This window comes from Rhinolophus sinicus, chromosome 17 (assembly GCF_057876585.1).
Source record: "Rhinolophus sinicus isolate RSI-liver-muscle chromosome 17, RSI-T2T, whole genome shotgun sequence".
NCBI lineage: Eukaryota > Metazoa > Chordata > Mammalia > Chiroptera > Rhinolophidae > Rhinolophus > Rhinolophus sinicus.
In genome coordinates, this window is record NC_142517.1 from 15847570 (window position 1) to 15860656 (window position 13087).

The 13087-nt window shown below is 37.9% G+C and overlaps 1 protein-coding gene across 6 annotated transcripts in view; it reads left to right on the forward strand.

Annotated features, from left to right (window-relative positions):
• The window catches only part of APP (amyloid beta precursor protein), a 244331-nt gene that overhangs the window by 172055 nt on the left and 59189 nt on the right, over positions 1 to 13087 (forward strand). For all 6 annotated transcript variants that reach the window (XM_019729863.3, XM_019729864.3, XM_019729865.3 and 3 more), the window contains one exon: positions 12729 to 12857. In XM_019729863.3, coding sequence (XP_019585422.1) covers positions 12729 to 12857 — 129 coding nt within the window. The remainder of the gene's footprint in view (positions 1 to 12728; positions 12858 to 13087) is intronic.

The following is a 13087-nucleotide window of genomic DNA, read 5'->3' on the forward strand; positions in this document are numbered from 1 at the left end:
TGTTAAGTTACCATCTCTGCCTGAGTGTTTTATTTAAATTTTAACATACAGCTTGACATGGCACTTAGCTCTGCACTTTGGAAAATGCAAGAAAATTCTCAATCCCTTTTTGAGGACATTTATATATTATTATTGAAAGACATAAATTGGAAGCTTGCCAAGTTATTGTCTGTGGAAGGTCACATCTTGTATTGGAGCCATAAATAACTGTTTCTGAGATCTCATACTTCAACACAATGCCTGGAAGATATGAAATATTCCTTCAGTAAGTGTTCATTGAATATAAGGAAATGAATTAGTCGGAGTGTTTTTTCTGTAGATTCTGGAGCTGAAATCACCTTCGGAATAGTTATCCTTTTAACCTCACATTCTACAATGTAGTCCCAGACTTTGCAATCACAGGAATGTGAAACAACATGGATTTTTTCACAGTGTCTTTGAAGCTCGGGTTTAATCCATGCTTTCATCTGTATTTTTTAACCCAAGCTTGAAAGTATTACACGGTGATGTTTTGGTTCAACTAGAATTCCTTTTTCTACCATGAATTTCTTGCCTGAGTCCCCATGTCTGTGTGTGCTTTATGTTCTAAACTTCCTTTTTAATTAATTACATGCCTGCCGGCTGATAGACTGAATGGCCAGTCCAAAAGTGCATTGTTTTGAATTGTATTTAGAATTTTACTTAACATATACCGGGGGTGCCAAAAAAATGGATGCACCTGACTTGTATTCATCTTATGTTATCGGTATATGTTGAGTATTACTATTTTAATATAGATTTTCCTTTCTTAAAATGTATATACATTTTTTGGCACCCTCTGTATATTTCAAATATTACAATAATTAAAACCGTTTTATTTTCCCCAGGAATAAAAATAGAACACAGGTGTGTCTGCGCCCAGGATAAACTCTTAATCTCTAGAGGGCTAGTGACTCTTCTAAGAACCATCCCCTTCACTTCATTCACTTTTCTCAAAGTTTCCTTGGAAAATGCAGGAGTTAGACTTTTTCCCCCAGGAAAGTTAAAGTCCTCTTCAGTTACATCATACGTGGCCAAACTATCCTAGAAGACCTTCAAGCTACCAAATTTAAGTTTACTTAGATCTAAATTATCATCACTTAACAAGCTCTCTACAGTCCTGTATTTCTGGCTTCTTACTTGATCAGCGCTCGTGTTCAGCACTTGTGGCCTCATGAAGTATGAGCTAAGACCTATCTGAGCCGTCCCTCTTGTAACTGTCAGGGTTCTTCGTCACAAATGGAGAGAAGATGATGATACGATGTTGCCCGACTGTCCAACATTCTCTGTAATCTGAAGAGAAATTAGACTTAAGTGGGATCCTGTAGTTAAACTAAAGGCTGGAAAGGAATTTCTACATTTGAAATAAACTTTCCATGGTAAGCCTAGTTCTGGAAAAATTTAGGAGCTCCTAATTAGTAAGAATGAAATGTTTTAAAGATGAGAGATGATTAACCAAACCTTTCTTTGTAATTCTCAGATTTCTGGTGTCTTTACAGATACTTAGCCTAAATCTCCCATTAGACAACATCCTAATTATCACCCTGACTTTAACAAATTTAAGTGTTTTCTGTGTGAAAGTCACAACGAGGCAACATGTTCACGTGTATCTGTCTGTCTGTGTGTGCCTGTGTGCCAGTAGTTTTGTTTTCTTCCAGATTCTCATGATTGCAGCCATCTTATTTATACTGAAATTAATTTCATGGTTATATCTGATGCTTCACACTCAGACTCTCAACATTTAAATGAGCAAACACAAAATTTGGGGCAGTTTCTTTAGCACTTGCACCCTTTTCTCTCTCATTTCTGATTAATTCAGCCAAATGTTAAATTTTCCCAAGATTTCTAAAAATGTCTCCCTAGAATTCTTTGGTAGAATATTAATGATGATGTGTGAGACTTACCATTAAGGAGCATGATTTTATCCCTAAGTTGAGATTTTGCTCAGCACTACTTAGTGAATTCTAACAGCAGGTCAATGAATGTTCAATCAGAAGCAATCACTGGAGAAAATAAAGGGCAGCTGTTAAAGGGGTGTGTTGTGACAGGCAAACTAGTGATGGCGCAGGGAGGTTCCGACTAAATTAATCTTTAGCCAACATGAAAGTTGGTGTAGTTGTACATTTTGTAAAGCAGAAAGGAAATTGAGGTGCTAAACTTGGCTGTTTTCATTTTTATGTGAACATAAAACCCTTCAACCCTTCGTTTTCTGCTAATCACTTTTGGTTGCAAAAGAAATATGAAGCATTTATAGAATATATGTAGATAGCATACCTCATATATCTCCAAGGTAAACATGGTCTATCTACATCTCAATATAATGGATGGTAAATAAGGTAAAAATTGTTTGCTGCTTTCTTAATATATGGAGATACTAAGAGAGTGAGCATTAAGATATTTAAGACATTCTACCCTCAAGTTTTTAACATAATCAAAATTTTGAAAAGCTGATCAGAATGTACTTAAAAGTCAAAAGACACCTAGGTTGAAAATCATCTTTGAGAAATGTAAATAATTATACCTTATATATTTATTATTCATTCATTCATCCTTTGTTTATTTTAAAGTTGAGACTTATGAAAATTGGTGAGTGCAAGACGACTCATTAACTTCAGACCTTTTAAGGACCGACCGGAAATGAACAGTGGATAGAAAGAAAAACAGGAGAATTAACGTGTGTCCCCAAAAATAAGACCTAGCCAGACAATCAAAGCTCTAATGCGTCTTTTGGACTAAAAATTAATATAAGACCTGGTCTTAATGTTACTATAATATAAAACTGGGACTGATATGATATATGGTATGATATAATATGATATAATAATATATATACTATAATACAGGATCTTATATTAATTTTTGCTCCAAAAGACGCATTAGAGCTGATTGTCCAGGTAGTTCTTATTTTCAGGGAAACAGGGTAACATTTATTGAACAAAATCCTATAAACTATGCTGCGTGGTTTGCATGCTATTTTGGTAATGCCTCTCGGTATTTACCTCCTTTCCTTGCTTGAATTTTTACCAAGCTTGACAGACAGATTTTGCTAAACACCATCAGGAATGATGTAACCAGGGACAGGAGTACTTTCTGTTTTTAATTGAACTAAGTTACATAGAAAAGTAAGAAGTGTGTAACAAAGGCATTAGCCTGAAAGCTCTCCTGTGCCTCTGAGACCATATTCCTCACCCAGAGCCCCTCCAGAGCAGAACCCCACTTAGCCACTGCCTTCGACGTCACAACAGCTTTTCCTCTGATGCTGTCAAAACATAGCACCGCGATGTCCTTTGTGTTCCCCGGAAGGCTTCATGTAGACATAGTATGTACAGGTTGAGAGCTATTCTCATGTCAACTCTGAAAATGAAAACCCATTATGTAAACATAAATATTCAGTTTTCTCAGACAAATGCACAGCACATTATTTAATGATCCAATGTTTACTTAGCTGTCTGGCATTACAGATATTTGCCCTATAGAACAGGTAGCAGCAAGGATGGGATCACCTCCCTAAAAACATGTATGCACACCCACGGAATTACGCCTGGCTTTCCCAGAGTTTGCTCATTTTCTGAAGCTCATCCACAGGTCAATTTAAAGGTCCTAGGTAGTAGTTGGATTTTTATAAGCTTTATCTTGAGATTCCTTATATTATTAATAGTTCTAGTATGTCAGGGCACCGTAGTTAGGTAGAATATAAGGAGAGGGTGAAATTAAAAGAAATATAAATGTGCATATTTTGGAACATGGTAACCGGTTAGAGGATGTGTGAAGCAAAAATACCAAAATCCAAGTATGAATATGCAAAATTCAAGCATCTTATTGTAACTCTCTCTTAAGAAGTCAAGAATATGTCACATTTGGCATTTGTCAGATGCTCAGGCCTGTTTGACGAATCTTTCCAAAGGTCTGTGGGACTTTAAGACATCTTTTGTTTACGATTTCTTCTGTGACTGTGGGCTTTGCCTTCTGGGTTGCATTAATAACCCTGTACATCGTTAAGAGCTTCAGTATGTTTCACTGCTCGACTCAGCAAGAATTGAAGACATATGAGTCAAAACAGTTTCTGGCCCTTCTTTGCTCTCAGGTCAGCTGATCTCAGCTCTGTAGCCAATGTATGCTGAAGTTGGTCCAAAAGCATAAATCATGAGGTTTGGGTCTGGTCCTAAATTTTGGTTCTTTATGCTGTCTTCGGTAATTTATAGTTGTGGTCTGTGTACCTAAAGGAAAAACTGTTAACCTCTACTCTTCACACTGACACCAAATGTGTGGGGATTTTTTTCTCTCGCATTAAATAATTCTGATGCTACCCAGAGCTAGCATTAGTATAGACCCCATATGTTTAGGGCTCAGCCCCAGAAAATTGCCCCCCGTTTCAGAAGCCAATCACAACTCCCAGGTTGTCACCTATACTTCTGATGTAAAAGTTATAAATCAGGGTCCCCATGTCCCCTCTGTGGGTTTGATAATTTACTAGAACAACTCACAGAACTCAGATAAATGCTTTACTTAACTGTTAGTGCTTTATTATAAAGGATAGAACTCAGGAACAGCCAGATGGAAGAGATGCATAGGCAAGGTATGAGGAAAGGGATGTGGATCTTGCATACCCTCTCTGGGCACATCGAAATGGCACCCCATACCCGCCAACAAATACGTGTTTTATAACAAAAGATTCTCCTGTCACTTACATCACTCAGAAAATTACAAGAGTCTTTGGAACTCTGTGTCAGGAGCTGGGGGCAGAGACCAAATCATATTTGTGAGTATGTCACAGTAACCAAAAGAAATTCTTTCCGAGAATATGCTGGAAAAAATTACAAAACCTGCCAGCTTTGACAAAAGGGCACTAATTTGTGAGTGACAGGATTAGAACCACCCTATTTGCTACATTTTAAGGTAGACTATAAGCATCTGTCTAATTCCCAGGTTTGCCATCTGTGTAATCTGTCACTTGGAACAAGTGACTTAATTAGAAGGATTCTCCCTCCTCCGTCTGCAAACTGGGGTTAACCATTCTACTTCTTTACAGTTAACAGTGTTCTAGCTTCTGTGAGCGATAATTAGAAAAGCAAAAAGGATTAATTGAAGGTTGAGTTGAAATTGTAAAGTAGAAAGACAGCTTCCTTCCTAAGAAGAGAAAGAATAGAATATGTCGTTAGGATAGAACATATGGAAGCCTTGCAGATGGGGAGTCGTCCTTCTCTGGAAGAATATTGTGTGGCATAGATGTCTGTGGAACTCCGAGGACACTGCCTCTTTTCCTGGGACGCCTCGTTACTTCATCATTTAATTTCTCCAGATTTGCCCTGCACTTGCCCAGGAAGGAAAGAGCAGAGCTTCCCATTTAGTAAGATACGTTACAGGTGACTCTTTCCAACATAATTCCAGAGTCTCGCCTGAAGATACACACCTCTTTCCCCAGTCACTGTCGCGGCATTTTCCCCAGGCAGCTTTGGCAGTGAGACCTCCTCTAGTAACAGGAGGTGATTGTTGTCCAGGTGGAAATTTGTGGGAAAGGTCTGTGAATCCTGAATGGCCATCCATGCAGTTTTCCGAGTCCTGGTGTAAGTGCTCCATATCTGGACAGGGCATGGAGAGCCACCGCTGTGCGGAACCCGTCCCCAAAGAGGAAGATTTTGGTGGCTGGCATTTCCCCCAAAAGTCTACATTAGCTACACAAGAGGACACACTGGCTCCTCTCCCCGCCACCCTGCAAAGTATACATCTGCTAATACTTTTCACTTTTCTCTGCCTTTCGGGCATAATCAAAGTCATGCTACAGTTTCTCCAAATGAAATGAAAGATTACTGATGCTAGAAAAAGAGAGAGAGAAGGAGAGGGGAGGGAGGGAAGGAGGGAGGGGGGGAGGGAGGCGGGAAGAAAAGAAGGAAGGAAAGAAGGAAAGAAGGAAGGAAGGAAGGAAGGAGGGAGAAATATGGAGGTTTTGGTGCCATGTTCCTATTAGGAAATCATCTGCTTCCACAGGGAGGAGGGGAGGAGTGGGAGATGACTCGATTTCCCCGGGAGCCACTATGTTGTGTTAGAGGACAAAGCCAGAGCCAAGAGGTAGCCTGGATATGCTTCAGAAGGGATGGAACTAATGCCGCCATATTCTTAAACCTTGAGAAACACTAATGGGAGTGGGAGCAAGCATCTGCTGCTATTTCCTCAAGAATTCTATATTCAGCTTGGCATAGAATTGTGCTTTGCCTTCTTATACTCATTTTAAACTACCAAAAATCATTTCAGTTCTCTTCTGAAGAAAGAAATATAGATGAATTTTGCAGTGGACTTGAAAAATTTAGCTCACCTCCTAGGTGTAAAGATGAACACAGAGGTGAACCCAAGTTTCCTGTGGAAGCTTCGAACGTTTGGGGTGTTTTTGTGTTTTGGGGTGTTGTTTTGCTTTGTTTTCAGAATTTTTTTCTTGCAGAAGTGAGGGTACATGTGAAAGGTTGAGGGCCAACATGGCAAAATAAACTCAACGGAGACCGTCTCAAGCAGAAAGAGGCTTATTAAACCTGCACACAGAGACTATGTACATTGTATTTATAGGCTCAAGATTTCTTCAACTCCAAGGTATAGAACTGAAAATAATGGCCCTGAACCTATTTTTGAAAACAGAATTGCTTCTTCTTGGTAGATGATTAACTTCCTCAGTCCTTAGTGGAAACCACGAGGGTGCAATTTAACGCTCCAGGAGAGCGTTTTCTGAATTACTCCCTAGTGACATGGAACGGTTAGGGTGCTCCCCATAAAGGAATTCATTTACTTCCTCCTCCTTGGCAGGGGTACACCCTGAGCTTTTAAAAGCTCTTGACAGATCATTTCTTCTCATTAGGAAATGGTTTAAGGCATAAGAATCTTAGGATAAAATGCCAGATTTCTAGATCAAGCAGAAAACTACAGAGGGGGGCAGTAGAGCTGCACTAGTCATGTTTTAATATACCTACCGCATGAACCGTGGAATGAAAAGCATAATTGGCATTGAGTCAGTCAAGTGTGTGTGATTGATCCCAAGTCCAGGGACAACAAATTTATGAAATTGCATAAAAGAACCAAGCGAAAAAGGCAATACATCTGAGAAGTGGGGAAATTGATTTTTTTTTTTTTTTTAAATTGCTCTCATAGGTAAAACCCATGAAATTTCCTTCAAAATTACTGACATGAATCTGACATCAAAGCCTAAGCCATAAGAAGACAAACTATGACACCTGAAATGAATGAAACAAATCTTCTTATTGACACTAGCATGAACAGGCTGTAAAGTCTATTAAATGTTTTCTGGGAAGAGTTCCCCATTCAAACAGCTCCCTCAAGGACCCCAGCACAGGGAATGGATCACTGGATGGCTATCAACGGGGGTTGTGAAATCAGTATGTTCCATAAAAATTGAAGCTGCATCTCTTCTTAGTAGAGAAAGGGTTATTTTCAACTCAGATACCATGAAGGAGATAGTTTGCTACTGGAACTACCTGTGAAATTATATCTTAGCTCTAGGTTATTTGTTAATTTAATTAAATATTTTTAAGGAACCAAATTGGGCCAGGAACTCTGCCAACAGCTAGAGATATATTATATATAGTCTTGCTCCAAAATAGGAAAATGGTTAATGTTCCAAAATGGAAATCTTCAGGGTAAGTCTATTTTCAAGTTAAGTCTAATCCATTTTTGTAATGCCTACCCTTGAAATGATGTTTTCAAATGCAATGCAATTGTGAAGTGAATTTAATGCCACATCAGATGCAAATAGATACTTTGTAATTATGCATAAACACGATTTCAGAAGCAATAATGGCAATAAAAAGGATCGGATAAATTAGTACCCTGGGGCAGATTTTTTCCTTTTACCTTTGTTTTTTGCTATAAATTTTAATAATAAGATTGGCCACTGAATGCCAATATAACCGGATTTTAGTATTAATATGTAGAATATCTAAATTGTGAAATAAGGGAAATTTAGCAAAAAAAATATATATAATTGCTAGTTATAGAAGATTTCAAGGCTTGAGAAATTATACACATAGAGGTTAAAAACATGTTTCATAAACTGAACTTACTGTCAGTATCTTTATGGTGAGCCATTAAATTCTTAATGCTTATTTTTCTAATCATATGAATAATCCTTAATGTAAGGATTGTAATAAATGTAAGGATTATAATAATGGTAGTAGCTAAGTTACTTTAATAGAATCTAGTTCTGTAGCGATACCAGGTATTTTTTTCGTATCATTTCTATGAGTATTTCTGCATTTTTAATTAATTAAAGTTTTAAGCAGTTCATCTTTGTCCTAGCATGAAGAAATAAAACTTCCTAAACAAATGAGATTCCCTGTTCTGCAATACACGATACGGCTCTAGAGATAACTAATTTTAAGCCTTGGAATCTGTGTTTTGGATACAAGTTCTAAGGCAATGATTTCTTTATTTGAAGGAAATCGGTGCACAAGTCAAATACCAAAGCTAGGGCTCTGTTTGTCTGTGTAACCGAAAAATGAAAATCTAACAGTATAGAGAAATGGCATCTGTTTTTCTTAACTAAAAATTGTATGTTTTTTCTGAGGTGTACACATCATTGCCATTTTAGTTCATCTGATTTATCTGCCTACTCCAACATAAGAGCTAATCTGATTTTTATATTTTTCATTTCTAAACATAAGTCTTAGAAATGTGTTAGTGTGATTACATAAATCAGGCAGAACCCTGTAATTCATTTATCGAGGGGCATGATAATATCTTCTTAAATTATCTCCTGTCCAGAGGCATAGGCATGAGGAGGAAAAGGCTTCTGTGAGTGTAGATGCACTCAGTGTGTGTCTGAGCTCATGTACACAGTGGTGAGGTCGGGGCTCTTTCAGCTCTTTGTCCGTGCTGGAGCTCTCTATTCCCCAGAGCAAGTCATGCTGAGGCCTGGGGAGTCATGAGAGCCTGTTGTGCTACTGTTTCATTGTCACACTAGGGCTTTTTGTCGGGGACGTTAGGAATAGATTTCAGAAGCACATAAAGAAATATCAGTATTAAATGAGATAAGCAATTTGAAACATGTGAACACATTTATCATTTAATTATCCCTCTTTAAAAAAGATAAGGCTGGATTTAGAACTCGAATCTGTGGAAGTCACAAAAGCCGAGCTTTTAGCTAATACCTCTAATCTAATCATTTCCAGTAATCCTAAACACATTGACAGGGGACCTTCCTGTCTTGCTATTTCTCCTCCCTCCATCTGATGCGTTAGGTAAAGCATACCAGAGTGTGCCAAAAACCAAGGAAAGTAACTGCGAGATTGAACAAGCTAAATCTGAGTGGTTTTCTGTACAATTAAGAGAGTGGAAATTAGCATGTCTCAGCATATCCTCAGAGTTTATAAGAACGGGAAATCCAGATGAGGACTCCCTACCACAGACTCCTTTTCTAACCATTCAGTTATTTCAGTTTCCAATGCCGTAAGATACTCGGTGGAACTATTTTTAGCTTGGCGCATTTTTGAGTTTCCTTGAAAGGCAGGGTCACTGATGATTAGAAAAATGGGCAATGGGGCCAGAGAGTCGGGCTGCCTGTTCTTGCTTCATCACTGCCTAGCTCTTCACTGGCTGTGTAACCAGCCTTGTAGCCCTCAACCTCCTTTGTGCCTCACTTGCTTCATCTATGAAGTGGGGTGAGCAGCTGTACCTCTCAAAGGGTTGATAGGAAGATTTGATGAGTTACTATATATAAAGCACTTACAATGTGGTCTCATTTATATTAGCCGTGAGTATGTTTTGGACTATTATTGTTTAGCAGAAAGAAAGAGGGCATGGGTTGGAGGCAAGTAGTGAGTAGAAGAAATAAGGGCGTAACCTGCTATGGACTAAGCATTATGCCCAGTAACTAACAGAACATTTTTAATGCTCACATACTCTATAAAAGTTACTGTTCTCTTAATTGCACCGATGAGCAAATTGAGGCTTACATAATTTGGAGACTCTCATTCATTTTAAACTTGATGTTTATGTTAGTACTTAGCCCGTGGGTATGGGTGTTGTTTGTGGTGGTAGAGGAAGACAAAGGAGACCCAGGTGTGAGTTAAGAGAAATTACCTCCCCATTCTCTAATTTGAGATTTAACTGAATGCAGTAATGTGGGGGCCAGTTTGGAGCTGTTACCTTGCAGTACACATGCTTGGTCTTGATGATATTTTCAAGATAAAATGCCTAATAGAAAATGCCTTATAGAAAAGTGTCTTATGATGAAAAGTCATTCTTAGGTTTAATTGAACTATTTTTTTATAGGAGCTCTTTTTTTTTTTTTTTAATGTTTTCAAAACAATATAGCCTTTTCAAGAGAAGAAAAATGAAATAGAGCAACTAAGAAAGCCCATTAAGCCAGTCAGCTGCGTAAGTAAGGAGCAGGGACATCACAGATAAATGTAATGAGTTGCAACCCTTTTCATCTCCAACTTGGGAAGTACAATTGCAGTAGAACTAGAGGGAGTTTTTCAGGCCTTGGTTTTGAATAACAAGCGAGCATCAAGGGTATGCAATATCCTGATTGTACAATCCTGCATATAAAATATCTTTCACAATCAATAAGTCAGCCTTTCTCTTCTGACCTTTTAGAAATTACCTTTTTCAAATTAGTGTGCGTAAACCTGTAATTTTTAAAATGTATACTGGGGGTGCCAAAAAAATGTAAACAAGTGGACACTTTGGTCAGTGTTGCTCAAGCAGTAATTCGCCATAATCAGAAGTGTCTGGACTCTGATGGTAACCACTTTGAGCACCTCTTGTAATTGCAGAAGCCAAGCGTAACTTGCATTCATCTTTTGTTATCAGTATATATTGAGTAGTACAATTTGCATAGTTTTTTTTTCCTTTCTTAAAATGTGTATACTTTTTTGGCACCCTCTATGTATTATTGATGTAGTTTGTCAATTGTTATCTCTTACTACTTTTCTTCTTTTAAGATTAAAAACACCATTCTCTGATTGGTAAATTCAACCAGATTTCACGGTGCAAATGAGAATTGTAATGATGGGTGGCCAAAAGCTATGTTTCAAGCTGTGATGTCTGCCCTCTTTTTGAGGTGATGGAGAAGCACATTTCTTTTAGGATAAAAGAAATAAGTAAGGCAGATGAGTGCACGTTTATTTTATTTTCGTTGTATTTATGTGTTTTTTTAAGTATAGCTGTGTTACCTGTGGAGGACATTAAGCAAGCTACCACGCACAGAGTCCCCTCTCGAAGCCAGGCACTGTGTACTGCATGATTCTTGATAAAGAAAGGCCAAATCTGGTCCTTAATTAAGGATCTCACAGTTGAAGAGGACAGTCAGAAACATAAATAATTTAACAGATTGGGTTAAGTGCAATAATGGGGATTTGCATAGCATTTCATGGGGGCACAGAGAAGGGGTACCACTTCCACCTGGGATGTCAGGGAGGTGGCCAGTACGTTATGCAAAAGGAGAAGGGGAGGCACATCCCATAAAATATTGCAAACTCCACCTCTCACTACCCCCATCCCCGCCCCCATGTCTGGGAATAAATTCGGCACCTTCCAACTGATTTTCAAGGTGCCCCTGACTCATAAGTTAATAATAACTGAGTTTTACCCAACTGGCCAAAATTCTATTCCTGACATGAACTTCCATAGGTCATTATTTTGTTTTAATGAAGAAGAAATGTGCATCTTTGGAAATCATTTTATAAAATCACATGGTAGAATGCATATAGCAATGGAATTGTTGAAGACAAAGGAGGCTTTTTCCTTTTTTTTATTGCAATGAATGTTTTCAAGTAAGATTGGAATAAAAATGAAATGGAACCAATTAGAAAAAAATAGAAGCACTTAAGAAGAAATTTAATTGTTGCTGAAAGAATTACAATCTGGTGGCATAGAAAGAATTTAATTAAATTTGAAAGTAAAATAACTACATTTTCACATTGGCCTATCTCATAGGAAAATATAACGTCTCTTAGAGCTTATCAGTTATTTCTTGGCCTACAAATTAGTAGTGGTTAAGTTGCCTATTACTTGTCTCATTTTGATTGTTATACTGTTACGTGCTACTTCTGGTGGGATTGTTTGTGCATCATTACTGCTGTAATAACCATGAAGACTCTGCATGTATTATAAATTTGGAGGGCTCTGGCCACCTCTATAATTTCATGATTCAAGATTCACTTTGAAATAACCCAGTTGTGATCACCTACATCGAAGCTGTATAGCCAAAGAATGAATGAAAAGTTGGTTTTAGGTGGGATTGCATTTTGGTACACTAGTGGTATCTTGAATAGAGTGATCATGTAGTAAATGAAAAAAAAAAAGAAAAAAAACAAAAAAAACTCTGCATGTAGAAATGTGGTCTCATATGCACCTGGATATAAGGACCTAACTTAAATCTGACAGATCCAAAATCAAGTGTCCTATTATAGCGGAATGCTGCTGTTTAAAATGTTGATTAAAGAGGACAGTCATCATACGTCAAATATTAAATGATCTTGTAGAAATGAAGAGTGACTAATCGACTAAGTAATTACCTACTAAGAAAGGAATGGGGATTGATTTTTAGAAAGGAGAATTGGAATAAGATGACTCACAATGCTTTCACACCATGGGATGAATGAGTGGGACCTCTGACCCAAAGTCATTGGAAGTAGCAATATTTTGCACCAACCTGAAAGTTTTTTGTTTTTTGTTTTGTTTTTCTTTTTCTTTTTTTTTCCCCACAGCCTCGTCATGTGTTCAACATGCTAAAGAAGTATGTCCGTGCTGAACAGAAAGACAGGCAGCACACCCTGAAGCATTTTGAACATGTACGCATGGTGGATCCAAAGAAAGCTGCTCAGATCCGGTCCCAGGTAAGCACCAAGTGGGGTAATCACCTGCAGCTTTGACAATCCCGTGTTCTCTGCCTTTGAATCAGATCTTTAGTTCTTCCCAGATTAGCTCTGGGAGTTGTACTGCTATAGCAACCGCTCTTTTAATACCTGGTAAATTCTAAAGACTTGTCTTAGAGAAACATGTGGTTTGGTAGCTCCTGAGTGATGAAAATAGTAAGGAATGTAAAAACCTTCTGTTTCTACTACTA